This window comes from Sardina pilchardus, chromosome 21 (genome assembly GCF_963854185.1).
Source record: "Sardina pilchardus chromosome 21, fSarPil1.1, whole genome shotgun sequence".
NCBI classification, from domain to species: Eukaryota; Metazoa; Chordata; class Actinopteri; order Clupeiformes; family Clupeidae; genus Sardina; species Sardina pilchardus.
The window spans coordinates 19,826,854-19,853,916 of NC_085014.1; the positions used below are offsets into that span (position 1 = coordinate 19,826,854).

At 44.5% G+C, this 27,063-nt stretch overlaps 1 protein-coding gene across 1 annotated transcript in view; it reads right to left on the minus strand.

Annotated features, from left to right (window-relative positions):
* Positions 1–3,980: 3,980 nt before the first annotated feature.
* The window catches only part of glra4a (glycine receptor, alpha 4a), a 43,796-nt gene continuing 20,713 nt past the window's right edge, over positions 3,981–27,063 (minus strand). Inside the window, exons 2-9 of the mRNA XM_062524606.1 lie at positions 21,012–21,118; positions 19,955–20,022; positions 18,466–18,689; positions 17,009–17,091; positions 10,727–10,864; positions 10,168–10,382; positions 9,572–9,721; positions 3,981–4,887 (exon numbers count right to left, since the gene is read on the minus strand). Of these exons, the coding sequence (XP_062380590.1) occupies positions 4,567–4,887; positions 9,572–9,721; positions 10,168–10,382; positions 10,727–10,864; positions 17,009–17,091; positions 18,466–18,689; positions 19,955–20,022; positions 21,012–21,118 (1,306 nt within the window). The 3' untranslated portion in view covers positions 3,981–4,566. The remainder of the gene's footprint in view (positions 4,888–9,571; positions 9,722–10,167; positions 10,383–10,726; positions 10,865–17,008; positions 17,092–18,465; positions 18,690–19,954; positions 20,023–21,011; positions 21,119–27,063) is intronic.

The following is a 27,063-nucleotide window of genomic DNA, read 5'->3' on the forward strand; positions in this document are numbered from 1 at the left end:
TGGATGGGCTCACAGACGCTGGGGAAATGTTTTCACCTCTGTTTACTGAAAGCGGGGAAGTACCTGGGTGGCTGCACCACCTCCACAAAAAAATAAGAACGGGAGAGGGTATAATCCTTGGGAAGATTGGGCCTGGTGAAATTGGCGGGGGGAGAGGAGGATCCAGTCAACTCTGGTCAACTCTCACCATGTGTGACAGCTTTATTCAGCCGGCTGAAGTCTCAGATATTTCTATTTGAGTTCCCCGTGGAGCTGAGGCTACATAACAAACAGGATCAATGGAAATGAAATATTCATGATGCTCATAGTCGGTGTGTGTGTGTGTGTGTGTGTGTGTGTGTGTGTGTGTATTTATTCTGGTGGTGATGATGGAGATGAAAGTTGCTTTAATGTAGGTGGGTGATGTTGGAAATAAAACAGACCTTGACACCAGCCATTATGAGGGTGACAGGAGACCTCAGACAGAGGAGAGAGGAGAAACAGGATCACGTTGCAGATCCTCCGTGGCTAAATGAGGGGGGTTTTGAGGTGGCCACTTATCAAAGGTTCTGTCGCCATGCATGGCTATTTGGATTGACATGCGTATAGCAACACTGCTGAGCAAATGATTAAATGTCTTTACCGCTCTTCTTCAAAAAGAAGAGCGGTAACACCTGTTGTGTTTGTGTGTCTGTATGAGTGTGTTTGTGTGTGCCGGCTCAGGTTAATCTATTCATGAAAGAAGTGGAAGTATTTGTGATCTAACATGAGCACTCCTATCGATTGTCATCATTGGATGGCCATGGGAAGCCCACCCGCTTTATGGAGGATTACATTATCCGTTTACCACATGACACCATTGACATTACAACCAGATAAAGCGAAGGCAAAACATGCTGATTATTCCCCATGGGCCAAGTCAAGGACAGGACCTGGGCACACACCCGACCTTCCCATTCATCACCCACGTCTAGCCGTCTTACTTCGCGTTGTGTTATTGGACACAACGGTAAATTCCGCTGCCTGGCCTCCGACAGGGTGTCGACAGGTTTCCATCTCTACCTCAGCGTTGTGTGGACGGAATATATATGATCTGAATTTTCACTGCAGGTCTTGGGGAAGGGGGTGATAAAGGGAGAGGGAGGTGACTATCCCGACGATGGCTGAACTGGTCCAGAGTCAGTGCTCGCAAATTACTGTGTCTGGCGAGTGAAAGGTTCAAGGTGAGCACTCCGCTCGTGCGTGTCTCTTCAAATCACTGATGAAATGGCAGATTAGTTTATTGATTGTCCTGTTAAGGGGTGTCCACGGCGACTGGATTCCCCCCGTTTTACACAGCCTCCTCCCCGCTGTTTACCAACACCAGGAGACGATCTGTGAAGTAAGGTTTTTTTTTTTTTTTTTTTTTAAAGCTCCCCATTTCTTATTCCAGTTGTGCAGTGACTGATCTTATGAGAAAGACGTTTATCATTAGAAACCTCAGGGGATTGGCCATAGGATTGTGTAGACGTTTATCATTAGAAACCCTAGGGGATTGGCCATAGGAGTGTGTGTGTGTGTGTGTGTGTGTGTGTGTGTGTGTGTGTGTGTGTGTGTGTGTGTGTGTGTGTGTGTGTGTGTGTGTGTGTGTGTGTGTGTGTGTGTGTGTGTGTGTGTGTGTGTGTGTGTGTGTGTGTGTGTGTGTGTGTGTGTCTGTGTGTCTGTGTGTCTGTGTGTCTGTGTGTCTGTGTGTGTGTGTACGTACATGTGTTTGTATGTGTTTTTTTAAAGGGAGATGGAGGGAAATGGCTGTCTATGAGATTTTGTTTCACTGAAATCCATACAGCACCTCGTCTCTTGATGAAAGTAGACTACTGCGACCAAATGTTCCTTTCAAAATGGATGGAGAAAGAAAGAGTGAGAGTATGAGAGAGAGAGAGAGAGAGAGAATAGTGATGGAAGGGTAGCAGAAAGCGCAGTCCTATTTTGTGCATGCCAGTCATGGTGTGTAGATTTAGAAAAGCTCCTTACACCAATAAAGCCTCAGTTTCTCTTCTCCACACAACTAAACAATGGCCCATGTTTTTGTTTGAAGGGTGGCTAAAATTAGTATAAATAGATATACCCAACAGCTCCAGGAAACAGAGCTCACGGTTTGTTTTTAGTCCTCAACATTGGTGTGTCCTCTCTTCGCTCTTCCACTGAGGAAGAGCGAAGAGTTGGCAAAGCATCCCAGGCAGTCGCTTCTTTTCCCGCTCTCTCCTCATCTCCTGGATCGTCTCGTGGAAATGGCCGTCGTGATATACAATAGCCGATCTTTCTGACATTTGCCCAATGCATTCAGATTCCTTAAAAAAAAAAAAAAAATCGACTTAAACTGTCAGGAGGCGAGTGTGTGTGGGGCTTAAACGAACGTGTCATCTCGGCGCACAGCGTGCTCGAGTGGAGGCATGCTCTCTCTCAGGCAGCGCTCTGTCACTTTCTGTTTGGAACGCTCGTATACGACGCGTGAGGCGTGCGTGTTTGTGCGTATATGTTCGCACTCCGAAAAATGTTGTTGTCATCAGGAATCAATTGATTCTGTGCTTGAGACGTCGCCCTCGTCAGTGTGGTGTCACTGCAGAGCAGAGGCAATTGCTTTGATGGAGCTGAGCCGCCCGATCTGCTAGACAGAGAGTCTTTCCCAGCCAGAACGACTGTGGCAGTAGGCAGCGGTGTGGCTCAAATTTAATCAACGTTCAGATCCTAGTTTTCACAGCCTCATCTTACGCAGACTCAAAGTCCCCCCCGCAACACACACACACACACACACACACAAATTTAGCGAACTATACAACATTAATCAGCGTCTGCCCTAATTATGCAGTTGGGATCTTTGCTCCGGTACATTCTGGTAGGTAATGCACATGGAATGGTAAATATACTTAAATGGCCAATGTTGAGTCAGTACCTAGACAGTCAGAGTGGTCCCATTTTTGCAAGGCAATCTTTCTCTCTCTCAATACACACACACACCTCTGTATCACAATGGACAGGACCATGCAAATGCTCTATTAAGCTCCATTCACAGAGGCAATAATCACTGCCAACATGAAATGCTGCTTGACAATTTTTGATGTGAGAAGCAGTGGCCGGCGAGTGGATTGCTGGCAATGTGAATGCATCTTTAGAAAGGTTGCAGCTGCTCTGACTTTTTTTGTTCAACATTGACAACATTGACTCTTTTTCAAACTCATTAGTTCTGAAAATACTGATTTATTTTGTCATTAAAACCCCAATTGGTCCTCCCTCAGCACAGGGTCTCTCTCCCTCTCCCTCTCTCGCATTTCATAGTCCCTTCAATGTGTTTTGCGGCTGCAACGCAAGGCAAAATTAAATAAGTGATGTGTAAGTGGGTCTGAGTCTGACGGAGGGATACTACCAGGGTTGCCACTGAAAGAGAATGAGAGAGACACGAGGCACCCAGACAGCCATGTTTCTGCTGGTAGCAATGGTGGCTTTGCCTTTGTTTGGGAGGAAAGCTGTGCAATTTTGCAAAATGATAGAACGGCTCATGTATTTTATGTTTTCTTAATGGAATCAGGAGCAGCATTTCTGACATTCCCTAATGGAAACTAATGGAAAAATATGACTCCAAACAATTGTTCCTCAGAAAATCAATCTGTAAATATCCTGACTAAGTATTTTCAGTGAACGGGCCAGTTTATTTGTTGAACATTCCAATTGCTTTTGTGTGGCTGCAACAACAGGGCTCTCCCCCGCTCGCTCCTCATGAGGAGATAACGGAAAGAAACACATTACAACTCCGGTTTCCTGGCAGAATATCCATTTTATTCAAATTTAGACAAAAAGAGATACACATTTGTGCTGTCTGCAATCATTGAGGAACTCTGTTTATGTACAGTTTTTTTACATTATATAATATCTGTGTAGCCTCGTCATACATAAATGAACAACATACCATCACCTGTTGATTATTGATATTAAAGACCCACCCCTCCCCCTCCCCCTTAGTTGTTTGGCAATTGGAGGTTGTAAAAAACACGTTATTTTTTAAAAACATTCATTCAAAGATGCGCTGTGTGATGAAATTCAAGTCAGTGTATTCCATCCGGTTAAGAACAAAAGAAAAAAAGAAAGAAAGAAAATCAGTCCGCTGAAGACCTTGCCTTTTTGCCTCCAGGCCTGGACGGAGTTCTTGAGGCACTAAGACCTGTATCGCTGGTCATCTGAAGCCATCCTCTCAAACTCAGATGGACCAAACAAAAAAAAAAGAAACAACAGCTCAGTGCCACTCAGAATCCATGTGGCTGGAGTGGACACGCTCTCTCTGTCGCTTTCACTTCTCTCTCAATTCTTTTGACGCGTTTGTTGAAATCCTGAAGTCACACCTGAGTGAGCACATAGGTTTAGCACTGACAGCACTTTTTTTTTCTCTTAAAATAGCAAGTATATGCCACCGAAATATTTCATTCATTTTTTTTTCTTTAAATGTGGTTCTGACAGGCAGTTTTGGTTTAAAAGAAGAAGAACAAAAAAAAGAAAAAAGAAAAAGAAAAGTAGCAATAAATATTCTGAACACAGAGAGGCGGAGAAGCGAATGGCATGTTACAAGTTTGCATGGATGTCCTCGTGTCGAAGCACTTTGTAGGTGATCCAGTAGAAGATGTTGAAGATGAGGAAGCTGAGGGGGAAGAACGCTCGGGAGATGGTGTCGATGCGCTTGGCCCGGTCCACGAAGCGCTTGCGCACCGAGTCGCTGTCGTACATCAAGGGCATCGGGGGCGGTGGCGGCGGCGGCGGCGGCGCAAAAACGGTGGACCCCTCCACGGTCGTCCCATCCTTCGTCTGCAGGCAGTGGCCCAGGCCGTGTCCCAGGCCGTAACCACGGAAATAGAAGCCTCGACTATCCCTCACCAGATCCTCCTCCTGGAGAGAGAGAGAGAGACAGAGAGAGAGAGAGAGAAGGGAGAGAGAGAGAGAAACAGATGAGCAGTCGGTCCGTGTTCGCTATCAGCGGGTATACTAGCCTCTTTCATTTACCCTCGGTGCGCACTTTCTAAATGGTGATGTATCGCTGGTGTCATGGGTAGGCTACTGTGTGTTGCGGAGATTATTATATTAGAGGATGAAATACTGCGCTTCCTGGATTTTATAAGATGATCAAGGAGCTTGTATCCTTTAAGTGTGTACTGTAGTTTTCTCCTGTGTCATTGATTTTGTGATGTATCCTCATCAGGAGACTACTTCTAGTCTACTGCACTACTGCTGTAGGTACTACTCGTCTTTAGCCCAGGATAGGGCATCCATTTGGATGATAATAGTGGGTACTTAATTAGCCAAAAAATAAAAACGGCCAAAAATATTAACCTTTACTTTCCTTAATGGGTGGAGGGCACAGACACACAATTATTCAGGAAGTAATGGCCCTTTCAGAAACAGCCATGTGAGAAGTCAGACTCTCAACAAAAACTCACAATAGATATTGCGGTTTGATGGATGACCGTGCCCCTGTCCTCTCCCCTGAAACCTAGCCTCTCCTTTCAGTGTCTCCCTATGGAATATTAATGGACATATGGCTGGCTTCTGACATTCCCCTTGAAAGACGCAGTCGGCGCGACCGATGAGAATGTATGTGGGCTCTATTTTCGGTGCCCTGGCAGCTGATCCACCTCCCCTGACCCTTAGCACCCATCCCTGCTCTTCCACCCACAATCCTTTGTGATCCCACCACACCCTTGTCATATACGGATTGACACACAAGCAAGGATATGTGTATGGGTGCCTCTCATGTAAAGTTTATAGGTCCTCCCTCGCTCCTCGGGCCTCGATCCTCACTGATCTACATAAAGAAAGATAGACGAAGGGATAGACTATCGTTGTTGCCGCCCCATCATTCTTTATGTAGATCAGCGAGGATCGAGGCCCGAGGAGCGAGGGAGGACGTATAAACTTTACATGAGAGGCACCCTATGTATGTGTGTGTGAGGAGAGGAACATTAGTTTACTTAGAGGCTGTAGCTCTAGCAAGGAAGGAAGTGTGTGTGTGTGTGTGTGTGTGTGTGTGTGGGGGGGGGGGGGGTCACTAAGTTAAGCTGTAGTTATCTGCCAGCGGTTCAGTGTCTAATCAATACCTTCCACTCAACAGTCCCACTGGGTGGTTGTCCTGTATCCAGCTGTGCTAGTTACCGTTGTCTAGCAACTCTAGTTTCCGTCCCGCCTTGCTTTCCAGCTGCGTGTGCTTCGGGGCCACTCGCATCACTTTGTCTGTTGCCCGGGTGACAAATTGCACCTTGTTGGGCGTGACGCAAATTTCCTGTGCGCCCCTTAATTACGTCCTCTACCTCCACCTAAACCCTGCAGTACATCATGTGCTCGAAGTGTAATGAAGCGTTAGGCTTGAGATAATAGAGCCTCATTCTTTTTTTGGCTGTGGCGCTCTCGCGTCCTCTCTGAGGAGATGAGTTGTGGTCTCTCTCTCGCACTATCTTTCCGTCTTTCTCTCTCTCTCTCTCTCTCTCTCTCTCTCTCTCTCTCTCTCCTAGGCCTCTGTGGTTGGGTGTGGGATTGTTCTTACCTCACCGATCATCGCCATGCAGTGTCCTGAATCGGGTGAGCTTAGCGTGTAAATTGACTGTGTCTGTGGAAATGTTTCAGTTTGAAGTTACACAGCACAGGTCATTTTTCACATTCAAAAACCCAGATAGAGGTACATGATACCACACTATCTTGGAGAGGTTTAAGGGGAAAGGAGTGAAAGGATTGAAAACAAAATTACATTCTGACAATAATAATAATAATAATAATAATAATAATGATAACAAGAATAATGATAATAAAATGATAATAATAATAACAACATGAAGAAGAAACTATATTCAAACTATACTATTCAAACTATAAAATGTATTTCATTAAAATCAAATGAAGTGAAAAAATGCAAACAAATATAAAAACATCTTGACAACATGAGGGAACACTGGACCACAGCAGGTTAAGAAAAACAACCACTGCACATTTGAGTTAAAGTTCATGTAGGTGGGCATGGAACACAACCACTGCACATTTGAGTTAAAGTTCATGTAGGTGGGCATGGAACACAACCACTGCACATTTGAGTTAAAGTTCATGTAGGTGGGCATGGAACACAACACGGCTGAGATTGCTAAGGGAGGGGCTGGAGGGGAAAGTCCAAGTTTACACAAGCATATCTCACGAATGCCGGTGCTACACCAGCTTTAAGGTGTCTGTGAGAGTTGGAAGAGGGGGAGGGAGGGGAAAGTTATATCGAGTCAGGGATCACACGCTGGGCTCTAATTCTATTGACGGATAACGAGCGGAGTTCATTGCGTATATGAACTAAAGTCGTAGGGGTGCATTACACTGACCCGCCCATGTTTTTACGCTTTGGATTCTGCTTCTGGTATCAAATTAACCGAATATGACTTTGGCTAGTCATTAAAATCGCTTTAGTTCATGCCCGGTGGACTGCAGTGGTTCTTTGCCAGTTACCCGTCAATAAAACGAGGTTGCCCGTTATGTTTGGGGCACGCATCGGCAGTGCTTTTACCCGTGGATAGGCGTGCTGGTGGAGGCTGCTGAAGCTGGTGCTGTTAGCGGCTCTCCGCAGGGAATCCACACTCCCGGTGGGACACACCAAGGCCTCCATCAGGTGGGGGGGGGGGGGGCATAGGCAGACAGATCAGAGTAAAGTGAGTCTGTTCCCTCCTCTGCAGCTCTGCAGTGTGTGGCGTCTTAGCAGAGCTGCTCTGAAAACTTGAGTCTGACTACACACAAGTCTAAACACACATAACACAATACAGTGTAACAGTGCTCGTGAAGGCCAAAAAGAACGAGGTGAAGAAAATGGAGAAAAAGCACTTTTGAAATGCTTAACAAGTGAGATAACACACTGCGCACAATGCAACGTTCACCACCAGGCAAACACAGAAGTGAAGTGAGTTTGATCTATGTTTATGTTCATGTTGATGGTATTTGGTAGATGCTTTTGACCAAAGCCAGTATATGAGTAGGTAAAGTATATACTGTAAGCACTTAAGGAAAACAAAATGCATGTATATGAAAAAGTAAGCTGTCATGTGCCAATGAACAGAACTCTTGTTCTTCATCATAGCAAAAGCATGGACTTAATAATCATGTCACAGAGGTCTGAGTGGACCCAGCTTTGACAGAATGAGATCAGCCTCCCAGATCATGGGGCTCCACAGCAGGCGATGTGGGCAGCTTGTGCTATGGTTCTCTAAAGGCCCAGCTATAGGAGCAGGGGAGGGAGACAGTATTGATTAAACCTGGTCAGAGGCAGGGCCCCACCACGCTCCATCAGTCCAGCAGAGACGGCTCTGTCAGCCAGCAATCCCCGCCATCGACGGGGGCCCCAGTGCCGTCTCCGCTGTCTGGGAGACCTTGACTGAGTCATAGGAGGGGGGGGGGGGGGAGGAGGGAAGGGAGGGGCCCCCACTTACACTCCTATGGAGAGTTATGCTGATTTCAGTGCCATTATTGATTCCGATCCAAGGGCTGCTTCCAGTAAATCTGCAGGATTTGTAGGTTGGGATGTGGATGGGGGGGGGGGGGGTTGGGGTTGGGGTGGCGGAGGTGGGAGCCTGGACTGGGAACGGCGCCCGGCCCATTTTGAGCAATGTTTAATGGGATTGTTGTGGGCTTTGTTCCCTGCTCCCGAGAACAACTTTGCCATCTTTTAGTAATGTCCTACAGCTGGTAAAACGCCCATTTAGCGCGAATGAACATCACTCTCCGGCAGACCGACAGCCTGGCTGTTCCACTGCGCGGGTAAGGGATGCTCTGAGCCAGTGCAGCGCCTTAATCCAAGTGCAGCCTATACACCTCCCCCCCACTCTTCTCTTCACACTTTCTTTTTTGCTTGTTATTTCTCAAGTGTTTAGCTCTTCAGTGGCTTAAGAACAGCTCTGAAACTGGTGGGCAGGTTTTTTGGCCTTTGTTTACGAGGCTGGAGAGATGTTTCATTAGGCAGCAGAGATAGAAAGCGAGAGAATGAAGGAGTGTGAGAGAGAGAGAGAGAGAAACAGGAGAGAGACAGGAGAGAGAGACAGAGAGCGTGGATTCTAGACAAAGGTCAGTGATCACCATGGAAACAAGCTGATGTGAGTTCCCCCCCTCCACATGTGATGTGACATGCTGCTGTAGCGTGGTGTTGTCGGCGTTGGGCGGAAAAAAAGTGTGCAGGCTAAAACAATGTGTATGGACTCCTTCAGTCCGCATGTAATCAGACATGACAGAAGCGCTGTAGTGTAGTGTGAGCGTGTGTGTGTGCGTGTGTGTATCTGTGTGTGTGTGTGTGTGTGTGTGTGTGTGTGTGTGTGTGTGTGTGTGTGTGTGTGTGTGTGTGTGTGTGTGTGTGTGTGTGTGTGTGTGTGTGTGTGTGTGTGTGTTGTGTGCGTGTGTGTGTGTGTTTGTGTGCGTGTGTGTCTGAGAGTGTGAGTGTGTGTGAGTGTGTGTGTGTGTGTGTGTGTTTGTGTCTGTGTTTGTTTGTGTGCGTGTGCGTGTGCGTGTGCGTGTGCGTGTGTGTGAGAGTGTGTGTGTGTGTGTGTGTGTGTTTGTGTGTGTCACTCACCATTCTCTGCCTCCTCTGCTTCTTTCTCAGTCTGATGAACTCCTTGTGTTGCCTGGAGACAAAGTTGACCGCGGCGTACTCAAGCAAGGCGGCGAACACAAACAGCAGGCAGACGGCCATCCAGATGTCAATGGCCTTCACGTAGGACACCTGGGACACAGCAAGGTCGCCCCGGCCCCGCCCGCCCACAACCCAGTGTCAATAGCCAATCAATAGAGACCACACCGAGAGGAATTAATGAAACCTGGTGACACCCGATCCTGCCTCTTAACTAGTCACTGACCCCCACAGGCCCTCTGAAGTTAAAATGGCGCTCGATTGCAAAGTAATCTTCCCATTTAGCTGTGGGACGAGGTCCTGACGCTTGACCTTAAGAGGGATGATCTGCCAGTGATCTCCAAGCATGGCCTGGATCATCCAACATCTATGCCACAATGTGAGACGTGTAAGCACTCAGCATCCTGGCGCACATAAGGCGCTTACGATGCGGTCACTAACTCTCTTTTTCTCTGCCCTCAGACTCCTCCGCCGCCCGCTCGCTTGAGGCTCTGAGCCGGCCCCTCGTCTGACCCCCTTGACGCGGCCGGCGGTCTTACCTTGGGCAGGGAGGCCCGCGAGCCGGAGCTCTGCGTGGTCATGGTGAGCACGGTGGTGATGCCCAGGCCCACGCGGGCCGGCGCGGCGTCCATGTTGATCCAGAAGGACACCCAGGACAGGATGACGATGAGCAGGCTGGGGATGTACATCTGGATCAGGTAGTAGCCCATCTGTCTCTCAAGGTGGAACTTCACTTCGATGCAGGTGAACTTGCCTGGGACATAACAACACGAGAGGGAGGAGGGCTGATTTTAGCTGATTTTAGCAGTTTAAGGATTGGAGAGTGTTGTGTTCTTCACTTCACAACGAACAATTAATACACCAGAGTAAAGTGACAATACTTCTTTACTGGTTGAACTTCACATTCGTACATTGCATTCAGTTGCATATGTACTACTACTCTATAACAATAGTATCAATGCGCTTGATGGGCACTATATCAATGTAGCCATACGCAGAACAGAAAAGTAGTTCTCTCAATAAACTAAAGTGGATCTCATATCTATTTAAACATAACAGAGAGAAAAAAAGAGATGGTGTATGGTGAAGAGGGAGAACCTGTGTTGTAGTGCTTGGTGCAGTAGCCAAGGTCTTTCTCCTCTTTCAGGACAAACTGGGGCAGCATCAGTTCATCTGCCACTTGGACCGCGCCTTCAGCTAACCATTCAAAGATTAGGTCATTCATGGTGTAACCAACTACAGAGAGAGAGAGAGAGAGAGAGAGAGAGAGTGAGAGAGAGAGATGGAAATTTTATAGAAATTAGGTCCGAGGTTATCTCTGTCTTCTACAGACACCTTGAAATTCTTTCACACCACAACCAAACAATACGAGATTTATTTCACAGATTTTACAGGTCATCAGTGCCTGAACTTCATATGAAATGCCCTAGTGACATTTACAATGGTCAACACCAAAGATCTGATCTCAAGAAATTAGATGAGTTTCAATTTAGTGTCTGAACAAAACAAAACAGTCTGATCCTGTACAGTTGAGGGCTCTGTGACCACTGTCTGCCAGTGGAAAAGGTCATAACATGGCTGCCAAGATAGCTGAAAATATGCAGTCAGTACATGACACATAAGGTCAAAACTAAGGCTTGCTCTCTTCTTCATTTGAAACCGTGATTTCTGATGGATATACTTTGGCTCAGTCCAGGTTTCTCCAAACTGGTCAAAATGTATCTCTCATAATAGATAAAGGGACAAGCAGCTGAGACTTCTGCTGACCTTCTCAACAACCCCACCCACACACACACGCATCACGTACCAGTTCACACACACACACACACACACACACACACACACACTCATGCATGCAAGGATTTCCATGACCGGGTACAAACACTAAATAAACTAAAATAGTTTTATTCTGCTTTTCTTTAAAAAAAAAAAAATTAGCAATCTATATCTTGTCTTCTGTGGTCTTGTAAAATGTTTCTGAGAAGCCAATAACTCCTCATGAATTGAAATTGACAGGATTGAGAGGAAGAGGAATCAGGGTATATATCCCCATCCAGCCATCAGCTCACTGTAGTTTCCCATCTGTCATGTTAAAGGGCACTCTAAGAAGATGCCCTGCTCCATCCGTTTGCCATGGGGTTCAGTGCTCAGTTGGAGGACCATGTGTTATTATTATGCTAGTGGCACAAGAAGACATGTTTTTGCTTGATGGATGCTGCGAGGCTAATCCATGGTAGTCAGCCTCTGTCTGCAGTGTGTACTCTGGAGGCCCTCCTACTTGCTCTTTCTCTCTCTCTCTCTCTCTCTCTCTCTCTCAATCCCTTCCTCTCGCTGGGCAAGTGCGTGTGTTGACCAGCATGTCACGCGTGGGCGACTATGGCGAGAGATGTTAGCGCTTTATCCCGTTTAACCACACTTCACTCTATTGGCATCTCCAAACCCTTCTCTCTTTTGCACACCTTCAACCATTTTTTTTTTTTTTTATCTATCCTTCTGTGTCGAGGCGAGATTACGGTGCCCATAAAAAATGCATGAAGCATACAATAGCAGTGTAGAATGCTCAGCGCATCTGAATAAAACCGATGTCTATTGGTGAGCCCCTTGGGCTCAGAGTTCGAAGGGCATCAATTATTCAACATATTATGCCCTCCACCCTTCTCCCATCCCTCCAACACCCAATTTCTTCCCACTGGCAGCAAAAGCAACAAGACTACTGGATAAAAAAAGGAAAGCCCTGGCGGTTTTGCTTTCGAGCCTTCCAGTTTGATGTCATTCAAAACAATCTTTTCAAACAAGCGTGGAGAATATCATTTTTTTCCCCTCTCAGATGATGCAATGCCTCTTTGCCTCAGTATCTTTGAGCTCCGGGAAAGGACCACTAACTGAATTAATTTATTCCATATTTGCTATCAAAGTGAAAAATTCTTGCATAATGTTTGCGAAGAGTGTGGCAGCTGAGTGGTTACCTATAAACTCTCAGTGTAATGCTTATGCATACTCGAGCTGTCATTTTGTGGGTCATGTTTCTCCTATTTCTTTAATGGTGAGATAAAAACGGTGCCAAAAATAAAAATGTCCAGCCTTAGATTAAGAGAATGCTATGAGAGTGAGTAGATTACTGTCTGAAATGTGCCACTGGGCCGGCCCAGCCTTGAAAACTCGGCCTGATGGATTTACTGCATATACATCGACTTTAATGCTCTGTAATCCCAAATTGGGTCATGATAGCCCCTGGTGGAGCGCGCGTTGTTTGTGGAATGGGCTGTGAGGGTAATATGTGTAAGTGCATACATTAAGTTCAGTGGTCTCGTGGCTATTATGACCCCAAATCATGTGTGTGCATCGAGGATTCTGCAAATCCGCGAAACAACAGATTTTACTCCCGACCTATGCATCATGGAAATTTGTTTGTAGGTCAATGACAAAAAAAGGCTTTTAGAAATGTGTTTTCAAACTAATGTTTAAAAATGGAAATGGGAAGACTGCATTTACAAGGGTTTTGATACATTTCTAGACTGTATTTGCAAGTTCACCACTGAAAAAAAATGTCAGGTGGCGCAATCTAAAGTTTCTAAAAACACCCAAGTAAGATAAATATACCTGAAAGTTTACGCAGTGCTTAACACATTCTTATTTTGTAGTAAGGTAACTAATGGATACTTCCTATTTTTGTTTTCCAACATCCAACTTTACATTTAGAATGTGAATAGATTATTTACAAATTAAAGAGTATTGTTTAATTGAATAATTAGGTGCAGCACATTTTTTCAACCATTCATGGCAAAAATGTACCCCAGGCTCTATTTCTTGAGCTTGCACCGCTATACCCTATAGTCCAAAATTGCTAACAGTGGAATACCTAAGGGCGGTGAGCCAAGCACTTTCCAAATAGCATTTTTAACCAGTAATATTATTCAAAACAGCACCAAACCTCGTCAGTAGCTTGTTCAGGGTCCCTACATATAAAACAAGGTGCTGTACCAACAATGTAGTTAGGAAACCTGGAGTTTATTACAGAAGATTGTTATGAAGACTTACCAACTGTCCCCCTACCAGCTCCTCTCGAGGGAAAGTCTGTATAAAGGGACTATGTCACGTAAGATCTCTACTTTCCGTCTGTCTCCAGCTTATTTAATGTGTTTTCATGCAGAGAAAATGCATGTCGTCAATTTTTGCCAGTTTACACCTTAGTCTACTATTTCTTGGTTTAAATGAGTATTTCACCTGATTGCACCACCTGACGATGTGGTTGCGCCATCAGACTTTTGGTATTAATTTCAAATCATACAGGCATCTTCTTGGACACTTTTTGACTTTTGACAAGTTCATCCAATTTTCCAATACAATAAAGAGTTTTGTATTAAATAAGATAAAGTAGCTTTTAATATATATAAATACAATGTTTGTAAATCTCTCACATACTGTATTTACAAACTTTTCACTCATCAGTAAAGGTCACTTGGGGTCCTCCTGATGAGGTAATATCCTATTTACTCTTTTCCCTCTTGAATTAAAAATAAACGTTCTATGCATGTGGTTGCCCCGCCCTGACATTTCAGATATGCAAATTTTCGGACAAACGTTTCTTTTTTGGCAATTTTCCAAACAATTTAAGAGCTATTTAGCTAGACCTTTTAGGTCTTCAACATAGAATGATGCCCCCATATTTATTTTTAATTTCCTAACCTTTTAAATTTATATTTAATACTTTTCACATAGTGTCAATTTGCTCGGACGAATGCATCACCTGACATGTTGAGGGTTTGAGATGACAAAACATATATATTTTTTTTGTGATAAACAGAAAATATGTTCAAATTGTACAGGTTTTATAGAATAAAATAATGCTTGTTATGATTTAAAATTATATTAAACCAAAGTAATGAACTTGGACACAGAAATCTGCATGTTATGTCATTGACCCTAATGGAAATTACTTAAATAATAGTAAGGAATATCCGCACACTAGCTCCCCTTTTTTCTGTTTTTCTGTGACTGATGAGTCTGATGAAGAGCTTAAGGCTCGAAACGTTACTTATGATGTAACTCTACTAAACCGAAGAAAGGTGAGCTAGTGTGCGGACATTTCTTGCTAAATTTTTTTTACGATATTACTTTTTTTTAATCCAGCGCCTACTTTTGGAAGTGCGCACATTATGTTTGTTCGGATTACAATCTGGAGATGACTGGAAAGTTTTCCTGTCTCTTTTTGTCCCAATGCTCTACATTAATAAATCTCCTATAAGTCTTTTTCAAGCACAATCATCTTTTATCACTAGATGTGTATCACTACCACTGCCATGCTCTAATCATCCTAGTAACATATCTGAGCGGGTGTCCTGAGATCATTCACTCTTTGGTTTTGAACTATGTTTCTCCATGGTAGATGGTATACAGTATGTCATAACTAACTGTAGTAATACTCTGGACCTGTGCTGTAACTGTCTTATCTCATATTGTGGGGACACGAGGATAAACTAGCTGACTATGCGCATACATCTAATCAGTTTGCTTTCACGCAGTTCCACCCTTTTGTACGCTTCTGACGGGAGGTTTTCCTGCCTCGGTTGACAACTGTCAACGTAATTGCAATTCTTGTCATCCGTCAGTCAAGGACTACTCACAACAAGTCTGACCAATTAAAAACTCAGAACTCTGCCTGCTGCCAATCACACAAACTCACCTCCGGCTACATATCCAACACCTTTTTTTCCCCCTCCCCCAAAGTCCTGACAGAAAGCCCTTGATTTTGCACACCAGAAATCCTTCAATCCTCATTCACTCGGATTAAAAAAAAAAAAAAAAAAAAGAGTTTAAAAAAAGATTCTCTCTTTCCCCTTCATCAGCGGCACTGCGTTCGCCGCTCGCGATGTCCTTGCTCAGGTAAAGGTGATCTCACCCTTCGGCAGTGTCCCAACACTTGTCAAAACTGCAGCCGCTCGCCTGCAGCCAAGGTGAGGACGTAGCCTCTAATCAGAAATGATTAGCCCCCCCGTAATAGACTTGTCAGACTGTAAAGCTCTGCTGTCTGTTTGCCAGGAGCTTTCACCCCCCCACCCCCCATAGACTCAGGTAGAGGGCATGAGTGTATGCCTGATACAGTTGCACACTCTCACAGAAGCAATATCCGCGGATAGTGTGAGTGAGAGCGCCGATTCTGGAGATATCAGACAAAGCCTTGTTCATTATCAACTGAATGTTAATTAATTTTGTCAATGTCATCATTATTTAATGGAGTGAAACTTTGAACAATGAGAGCTGAAACTCTTGGGATATTGCTGAATGTTCTGCATGAACAAATATGTCTGAGTTTGCTAACTATTCTGTAAAGCACAATCATCCAAAACATCACTATCACCATATTCAAAACTTTCCCTTGGAAGTTGGACTCTCTACTAAATAGTCATGAAAATCACACCGTCCCTCTGTAGAATGGGGAAAGAAGCTGTCACGGTGCGATTACGGTGAACATGACTTATCTCCCCATGTGTTTCACAATCACCTGCAGCCAGTGTGTTGGTGATAGTCTGAGCAGCTTTCGTTCTAAAAAGATGCATTACAGCTGTGTCCCATTGGGTTCAACTGCTGCCCAGATCTAAGCTCCCTTGGCTCTCTCTGGGGGAGGGATTTAGGTCACCCCGGGGGGCCAACGGGGAGGGTCATCATATAAAAGGGACACCAAATGAAAGTTTCATTATTGATATCCTGGAAATTGGTTTCCAGAGTTGTGATGGTATCAGGGCTAAGGGGTACGGAGGGGGGGGGCTGTGAGTCATTTATTTCTCTTACGGTTCCTTTTATCAAGGTGACCATGGGAGGTGCATTTAAGCGTGGATTTAGCTGATATGTTTTCCACATGGGCAAGAAATGCACACAAAACACATGGAGACGGGTTTTTCCAAATGTTGTTGTGGACCAATCTGAATGTAATCACCCTTGAGGGACAACTCCAAGCTCTCTCTCTCTCTCTCTCTGTCATTTCTGGGTCATAGCGTTGTCACTCTGAATAGCAGTATCTCTGGTTTCATCTCATTCAGCTGCATGCGTCATGGGATTCTCTTAGCAGCTATCACCCACACACCATTTAAAGAGTGTTATAGGCCTGGCTTCCACACGGAGATATCCACACGCTGTATGTGGTGACATTGTTTTCTTTTTTATATATATCATGGCTACACCATGGGTTTTATGGCCACACATACATCACACATTATTATGCTGTTTGAATGTCAGGAAACCATTGAGGTGCTATGCAGAAGAAAGTAGTGTGGGAAGCAAAGAGAAGCAGAAAGAGAGAGAGATAGAGAGGGAGGGAGAGAGAGGGAGAGAGAGAGAGAGAGAGGAGAAAGGACCAGAGAGAAGGAATAAGAAATGACTCACAGCTCTCAAGCTGCATGGTGCAGGTTTGAATGTCCATTGGGAAATTCTTCAAGTCCATCGGGCAGGACAGGATGAGCGTGAGCCTGAGAGGAAGAGAAGTGAAAGAGAGAGAGAGAGAGAGAGAGAAAGAGAGAGCAGAAGATGGAGACAGGGCAGTTGGAGGCACAAGAAAAAGGAGGCATGCAATAGCAGATAGATAAGAAGCTGAAACTAGGTGGGGGGGAAAGCTCAGAGAAACTCGACCATCACAGATTTCATGTCCTTTACGCTCAAGTCATGACTACCCAGTCGCTGTTTCTTTTTTTGATAATCAAGAAATGATAATGCAACTTACACAGTAGCTTGGTCTCACACACACACACACACACACACACACACACACACACACACACACACACACACACACACACACACACACACACACACACACACACACACAGACACAGACACAGACACACACACAGACACAGGCAGCTCCGTGGTAATAGCAAACTAATTGCCGAACAGAAAAGCCTCCTTTTTTATTTATTGCCGAGCTTGTGCATTAAGCCCTCATGGAGCCTGGGGAGGGTGCCGGAGCTATTAGAGAGTTTGGATAGGGCTGGGGGGAGGGTGGGGTGGGGATGGCGTGGTGCTGGTGGTGAGGGCTGTGTAATTACCTGCCGTAATGCATTGCTTCAAGCAAAGACAAGAGCCACAAGCGCTATACGCTCATAGAGCTCTATTTCTATAGCGCTGCGATAAGGCGAAATCCAAGCCCCCCCCCCCCCCACACACACACATACACACCCCTCTGCACCTTCCAGCCTATTCACTCACATGTGCGCTGATTGATGAACCTTTTAAGGTCTCCACCGCGAGTAATTTATGCCGCGCTCCGGACAAGGCCCCAGAGCGTGGCTTTTCTTGTGGTGCTCAATGATTTGTTTGCAAATAAATACACACACGGAAATCAATATTTTGTGCCGCGCTGCGCATTTCACCGCCACACGCAGTAGGCAGGCAGGCAGGCGGGCGGGCGTGCTCCCAAAAGAGACCCGACAATAACAGTAACATGCTCCGACTGGAGGGCTGCGGGACTTCACATTCTTATTACTGTTTTGAATGTGATTATCTCAGTGCTACAAGTCATGCTTCGTGTCAAACGCACAACCACCTTGTATACCGCAACAAACAGAGCGTGTCTAGACAACATGATTAGTATTGGTTTAAACTTTAAATGTGGTTTTCAGTGCAACATTGTGCTCTTTGTTGTCAGACAAGCATATATTAACTCCAGAATGAGTGATTTGCTGCATAATTCTGTTTACATGGACGAATATATTGGCTGTCATTTTGTTTCAGTCCAGTGGAATGGTTCAATGCTTATTTCTTCAGCATTGCAGTCCACAGCTCAGTGTAGTCACATGCAACAGACATTTTAGACTGCGATTCCATTTCCAGATGCTCCTCTGTACCTGATGCTGTAGAGCACGTTCCCGTCCTGAAAGATGCGAAGTAGCTTGTTGTCTGTGGTGACCTCGTGAAAGTTCGCCCCCTTCTCGTTGGCGAAGAACAGGTCAGGCTTCCAGATAGAGTCCAACATGGAGGGGTCAAGGTCTAAGGAAGCATCAGGGTACTCACTGTAGGCCAGTCGCGGGTCATTCCACTGTTGCCGTAGAAACACATTGAGTCTATAGTCCTGTTGTAGGAAGCAAAAATAGTCTGGATAAGCATGATGGAGGATTTGGAATTACAGAGAAGAATGAAGTGAGCTGTAATTAATTCAGTTTTGGTGCATTGTTACAAGCAGGGAGGCAAATTGATTCTTTACAACCTAGAGTGGGAAACATGAATGTTAAACCTTTGTATGGCAGCGAGCCCTCACAAGTTTTTATGTACGTTTCTTTCATCATCGCCATGTTGTTCATTTGTGATTTCTCAACAACATAAGACTAATTTGAAACATACAGTAAGACATAAATGTATCGTAACTCAGAATTGAAATATACAGAAAGACATAAATGTAACATTTCATGGTCTGTTATGGTGAGTAATATGAAAGGTCATTTCAGTTTTACTCTCCTCTGAAGATACACCCCTCTTAATAATAATCATAATAATAATAATAATAATAACTTTTTAAAACTCCAACCTACTATTCCCCTGAACCACACCAAAAGAACCAAAGACCGACGGCCATTAAGTGAACATCCAGTGACACTCTAGCGGAGCCTAATGAATATGTTTAATGGCTTTCCCTGGGAGGGGAATCTCCTCCAGCCCACTCATGGCCCTATAACGCACAGTAGCTGGGCGGCTAATGAACTGTCTGTAATAGAGGAGCCTAGCCATGGGTATTCCTCAGGCAGTCATCCCAGCTTGCCTCAACACACTGCTGTCATGGCACAAAGGGCAACAGAGCACATTTATCACCAGAAACTACATTACTGGGGCCATAACAGCCATCCCCATTCATCCCCAACATGGTTATACACAAAAGCCATATAGGCAGAGGGGAGGGGATATCCACACGGGTCCGTTCGTCTGAAAGTGTTTTTCTCCAGAGGCCAGCGAGGGCAGTCGCGCGCCCTGCTGATCGAGCGGTTTGCTTCCAGATGAAGCTCAAGGGACTGACTATTTTTATTTGAGGTGTCTGTTGTTGCTGTCTCTTCTACGCATCGTTTGACTCGTTCGTTTCTTTTCCCCACCCCCATATTTCCCCCCTCGGTTTTTAATTGCTTGGTGGTGAGGTCATTATCTGCTCGTGAGCTGATGCCGCGCTCGTACGGGTGAAGCGTAAGGTCAGAGGTCAGGTGACCCCATGGGAACGGAGATGATTTTTCACTGACTTCCAGTGAGTCCATTGAAGTTAGTGACTAATTAATGGGTGCAAAGATATTACAAGCTTAGATAAGATATAAATAGATAGAAGCTGTATCTGAATAATTAATAAAGTTCATTTACCATCGTTGTTTCTGTTATGGAGCCAAAACTGTTGATAAATATGTTGCAGGTGACGTTTACAGGAGGACCTGAGAAAACAAGAACAACACTATTTGCGCTCCATTCAACTCCTACAGCTGGTGAATTCAGTTAATATGATCAAAACATGTTCTAATATGGCTAATGTCTGAATTCTGTAAGTTTAACATAAGCATAGATGCATAGAACACACACACACATCTCACATGCAAAATTACTTTAAATCTAATCAAATATTTATGTTCTAGTGTGGTAAAACATCTGTTGATTGTTTCATGGTTGTACAAGTCTAAATTATGATAATAACAGCCTCCTCTCAACTTGTTTTTCTTACATTCCTATTCCACAGTAATAAGCACTTCATTAAACAGTAATAAACACTTCATTAACAACAGGACTGAAGTATAAGACATCTGGATCTCATAATTTAGCATGTCTGTAATTTGTGCTGGGGTAGTTTTAATTTGTGTGATATAATGATATGGTGAGTCTGCCACTATGGCTGTGAGGGTCTATATGCCAGGCTGTCTTTCACTTCATTTTGCTTGTGCCAATCAAAAGCAGGACAGCCATTATCACTGAGTAGTGACCTCTGCCCCGTGCCGCAGATTAACCGCCTGGATTAACACTCTGAGTGGATTAACACTATGAGGACGCTGCCACAAGTCACATGGTTTCAACAGGACGGAATGGTGTAGACATTTTGGATCAAGAAAGCCTCGGTACAGTATGCCTCAGTGTTTTGATTTGCTTAAGCAATAGAATAAAGCTAAGCATAGCACCCATAGGGCATATCACTAGAACACAGAAAGGGATCAAGAGAGAGGATTTGCCAGCAGAAAAAAAAGCTCAGGCTGACTTACTTTGTCTAAGTGACGGAGGCCATGACTATGATACTATGTAAAAGAGAAATGAAAATGCAGACCCGTGCAGCAGAGGTTGTCCTCAATCAGCCTAATTAGGGCTGAAATAAAGAGGTTGGGGAGTAGGTTGTGAGGATGAAAGTGAATACTCAGTCATGACAACTTTGTGCAATCACCTTTGAAGTTGGGCCTGATGCGCGCGTCGTAGCCAGAGGTTCGGCCCATGAGTTTATCAAGGAAGTCAGATGGGGACAAGGGTTTCTGGGACTTGGAGCTGCCAGGTCTGAACAAGAAAGAGAAAGGAAGAAAGAGAGGGAGAGAGAGAGAGAGAGAGAGAGAGATGGGGGGGTAAGGTTAGTCAAAGGGAGGAAAGAATAGAAAACAGCAAAAAGTAAAGAAATGGGTAGAGTGCCTGTAAGAGAAAATAGTATGAGTATGATCAGTTCAAATAAACGAACTGTAATCTTACTGCTGGGATATGCGAATATAGCAGTTAAAACATTAGGATATGTTTGTACTTCTGTGTTTTATGAGCTATTTCATAAGTTAAAGCCTTCAGACATTTGTGTTCATTTGTTCAATGAGACTGGACTGAACAGCAAGAGGTCCAGTAGCCCTCAACCCATCAAACACTCTCTCTCTCACTCTCACTCTCGCTTACACACACACACACACACACACACACACACACACACACACTCCCCTGGACTCCTGGGAGCCATCACTATCTGCCCCTGCGCAGGGTCGGTGTTCAGGTGTGTGAGTGTAGCGGGTCAGGCCTGTGAGTGAGAGCGAGAGGGTGCTAACTCCAGCTCCTGACAGACTGATGGCTCAATTGAAATGCTGAGAATGTCACACTGAGGGAGAACGCTTTGATTCAGGCCCCAAGCCCTGGCACAGTGTGTGTGTGTGTGTGTGTGTGTGTGTGTGTGTGTGTGTGTGTGTGTGTGTGTGTGTGTGTAGTGAGAGAGAGAGAGAGAGAGAGAGAGAGTTTGTGTATACGCATCTGACAGATCCGACAGGCCACAGAAAGAAACCCCAGGGCCCAAGGGCCTGTCCTCCTGTGCATAACAGAGCCCCCCCTCCTCCCCACCCCCCACTGCTCCCTCCCTGTCCCACCACCTCCTCTCTGCACCCTCACTGTGCTCCACTGTGGCGCCACAGATTTCTCTCCTGCTCTTTTGATGCAATTGTGAGCGGATCAGTCATGACCCCCCCCCCCTCCAACCCCCTACCCCCATCCACTCCCGCCTGCACGCCTGTGAAGTCTTGGTCGGCCGCCGCAAATCCGGTCCCTGAGGGCTCGCCGCGTTCCGTCTTTCTGTGTTCGGGTGACTCATGCGCCTTGTAGACTCTGATCGCTGAAGCCCCCTGAACTCCTCAGAGCGTCTGCCCACTCAGTCTGGGGCTGTTTTGCCAAACGCTAAATGGCGCTGTGCCGTTTGTGGCGTACGACGACTTACTCATCTATGCTGACCGCCTCCGTACGGGCGACTTGAGACGAATGAATTCAGCCGAGTGTAGGCTACATGTGAGCGCAACTTGACAGCAGTTTTTCTCTCTTTTTTTTTTTTCAAATCCAACCATTACGGCTGGAAAATAAAGCAGCACTGCATCTGAGGCACAAAAACACATTTTAAAAGTGTTTTGTAGAGAGAAACGAGAAGGTGTTTATTTTTCTCTGTTCGATCATTGCGTCTGCTCTGTGCTCTGTGGTGTTTGTGTTTTTTTTTCCCGAGAGCGAAAAAAACATGAAGCATACATTTTTAAAGACGCCGGAGCGAACCGTGGCGGAATCTTGATCTGCCTACTGTTCTCGTGGCTGTTCATCAGAGCACGTTCACTGAGCTGGTAATTGTCGAAAGCCAGCCAGATCTATATCCAAGTCTTTCAGAACTGCAGTTGCTAGGAGTTGTTTGCTCAACGCACACACACACACTCATCACCGCTGTATTCAAACCTCACAGATTACTGGAGATTAAGATTTACAATATACCTCAAGTCATAGAAATGTATACAATATGCATACAGCTCATTTAGGAAGAGATGCATGTACATATTAGCATGATAATGCATTTCTCATCAATGGAATGCTTTAAGCTGAAAAATCTAAAAAATGACTGAGCTCCAAAGAAAAAAAAAAACAGTTAAACAGACAAAAGCTGTGATGACAATCACATTTCATTTGACAACTGTGGAAAACTGATTTTCTCCAGGCAGAGGATTTGCAACTGGCTGTGGCTCAGAGCATTCAAAAGCGAATTGACGCATGACAGTTATCTTTTTAGCCTTATTGAAATATTGACAAATGATAAACACGTCTCCTTTAATATGATGGCCCATGTTAGTGTGTGCACCCCAGAGAATCATTTCAATAGTGCATGGGGAACATCACCAACAAATAAATGCAAAAGACATGCTCCAGTGAAATTACCATCGGATGGGTCTAGGTTAGACAACAGATCGAGCTTGCATCCATTCAACATGTCAATGAAACAAATATTTACTTTTCAATGCTGACAATATTCTTTCTCACTGAAGCTAAGTTATGTGATTCAGCATGTAGGCTTCTAAAGTTGTAATCCTTAATTACCATCCATTATATTCTAAGTCAAATGCAAAGAAATTCAGACCACGTTCCACTAACTGTTCAAAAACCTTTTAGATCAAAGACTGCGCCTTTACCTTTACCTTTCTAAGCATTGGTTCTCTTTGTATACAGTTAGATGAATCCCGATCGTTATTTTCAAGGTAGCACAGAAAACATTCACGTTAGTGATATAACCTCTGAAACTTTCACTCACATCACAAACAACACACGGCACACTCACTCGCTGTATAGGAGGTCTAAACCAATCGTGTAGCACTCTGTAGTTTAGTCATATGTGATGACCATGGCACTTTCCTCACTATCCTCCAGAGGAGTCGTTTGTGGAGGCCCGGGATGACCTCTCCGATGGCCCTCATACATTCATAATTGTCCGCATGCATATTCTTCTCTATGTAATTAGAGAAGACACAGATTTCTTTTTTTTTCTTTCTCTCTCTCTCTCTCTCTCTCTCTCTCTCTCTCTCTCTCTGTCTAAAAAAAGTGGATAAAAACTGCCACCCCGGAGAAACGGAAGTGCCAGTGAGTGAGAACAAGAAAGAGGAAGAAAAAAAAAAGTGGCGCTCTGCTGAATCACCTGAAGTTGAATGCAAAGCGCTCTTGACAGTGCCGGGGTGGCGGTGAGGCTGTTAGGGTCGTCGGTAATGATCCCTGACAGGGCTTTAGTGAGGCAGCGGCGAGCTGTTAAGACCAGACCGCTGCGTCTCCGGGGCGGCATTGAGATGCGGAGTGGGGGCAGTTAATGAGGCCGACCTTTCAGACCCCACCTCCACTATGCGCAAACCCCCACCACCCATCACTCTGCACCAGTGACTGAGCATTGGCAAGAAGCCTTCACCAGACATACCGGGCAATGGCACTTAACATGTCAAGAAGCTTTGTTGTACCTTTGTGAAAACCCAGTTCATGCATAGCAATTTCTATTTGCATGTAATTGCTTAATGTGAATGGCTTGATGTAAATTGCTTAATGTGAATGGCTTAATGCGAATGGATGTGTTCAGTAGAGGCTAGGCGTCGAGCCTCTTCCTCACATATCGTTTTGGTTCTAACACACCTGGACCAGAAATTTTGTCATCTGAGTACAGCAATATCGCTTGCTCTGTGTTCAATAAAGAATCCGCAATAAGGCCCCTAACATGAAAAGTCAGTATTTTTCAGCGGGTGTCATAAACAAGTGATGTTGGACAAAGCGCTGGCTGACTCAGCTACATGAGAGAATTGGCTAAACAGCTGGTCAAAAGACCTGTCAACCATTTATTGTCCTCCCCAGATTGTTTCTTGCAATTTATGTCAGCAATAAACCTGTGTACATTTTGCCATTTTATAGGGATGCAACTCTACTCTGTAATGCTGTTATACCTTAAAGCTATCGGTCTGCACTGTTTGAATTTGCAAATCTATAAAGAAAACAATGATTCTCTTGTGCAGAAACTCTGACAGCACAAGAGCAGTCAGGTGACTGCAGACCCGCGCCCTGTTACGCGCAATATCAACTGAAGTAAAACGACATTAAAGAAGGTACATTCTGAGCCAGTCGTCTGCTCCAGATGATCACATAGGAGGACTGAGATGTGGTGAGCTTCTGCTGTGTATGGAAATGTGAAGGAAATCGGACAAGTAAGTACTTGTGGACACGTGGAGACGCACACACACGTACACACTGACAATTGGGAGACTGATGTCTCTGATGTTGCCGATTAAGTGCCCTGAATGCTTGGGATATGTATTATGTTGTCACAGGTAGGGACATAACCCTTTTTGTCACTTTGGCAAACCTAGTACATTTGAAATTGACCTAAAGGGAAAGTCCTTCATTGTGTCACTTTAATACACAAGGTAAGACGCAAAACCTCCATAAATCTGTTTTCTCTTTATCTGAGTGAACACCTTCATCCAAGGTCTACACACTAATTCCCAACATCCTGAAGCAAGCCCAGTGCAGAGCAGTCCCATCAGCTTATCGACCGCTTGTGCAGGGTGTCAAGTTACATAACAAGTGGACTGACAGAGGAAGTGACTGCTACCCAGTGAGAGGTACTGACATTTTTGTAAACCGTGAATATGAGATGAGACATTTTGACATGCATGATTTATAGATATGCTCGTTGATATTGAATATAAAGTTTGAGCTTATTTTGGGAACCTCCTGCTCACCGTAAAAACAGTTGCTGTCCATTAAACGGCTATATGGGAAAAAAAACTATAAAAGTAGTTCATGATAACCAATGTGTAACCCTTGGAGAGCTTGTTAAGTACACGCATAGATAAAGATCACAAGACTCATTAAAAGCTATACGGTAACCAGAACATGTGGTCGATACTTCAGAATTCAATGTACTGTAGACTAGCTCACTACCACAGGATCTTTATATCATTTCTTTTCATATTTGAATTCCATGAATGTATGTATTCACATTGAAATGCTGAGCGTGGTGGAGTTGGTGCAGTGAAGACCTGTCACCATTTCATTTTCAGTGAAAGGTTTGAAGGTTTATCTCAGATAAGAGGCAAAGTAGGGATCGACTTTACTGTTGCACACAAAGAGCCTCATTACTCCAGAATTCTGCACCCTCTCCTGGATTATCAACTGAAAAAAAAGATGGAACAGTTTAAATTTGTCACTTTGGTAGGGAATCCCAGACGGTCCCCCACTGGTTTTGGAGCTGAGGTGTGACTTCATAAACTGACCCCATGTTTACACATGCTACTGCCCCACACTAGATTTGGCTATTGGACATCCACAGATCACAGTCAGATAGCCACCATATGAGAGAGACAGAGAGAGAAGCAGACCTGCTTTGGGTCTTTTGTTTAGCATACATGTAGGCCCTGCCTCTTAAGGGCTGTTCACAGAAAGAATGATAATAACGATAATGACAACAAAGAAAGTATTGTTCCATCTGATATTAATGGCACATAAACTATAACAACAGCGACATGAAGAACGATATCTTTGGAAATCACTTTCAGAGCGATTTCTGCGCATGATAAAACGCTGATGGCCAATCAGAATCCATCAAATTTTAGACATTACATTCATCAACATGAGGAGATATGTTATTTATCGTTATTCCACTGCTCGGTTGAGTTCCCCATTGTCCTGCGTTCTATAAGGGTGTGCATTAACTTTAGATATACGCACGGCTATGAAGTAGTTCCATTGTTTTTGACCGTATCACACTTGAATATTAATTCGCCAAACTCGTTGTGAAGTTTAAATGCACTGTCACGTTACATAGAAGCTGTAAAATACAGACGTTCAGATCATAGTAACGTTTAGCATATGACAGAGGTGTCATTTAGCTAGTTAGGTGGCAGTAGGCTAAGAAAAATAGCAATCTTTCAAAGTTAACTTTTATCAGAATCCTGGGATGTGCCAGCTTGACAACGGGAGATTAGAACTAACGACTGGCTTTTGGCCATAGCAACCATCCATTTAGAACTAGTAACCGCAGTTTGAGAAATTAGTTGAAATGTGTCTGGGAAAAGTAGTTCTACAAACAATACCGTTCTAGCGATTCAAACAATTAAATAAGCACCGGAAACGAACACAACGCAAGTGGCAACAGTGGAATAAGCGGGATAATGGACTTCACGCCGTGCGGTTATTCAAAGTTA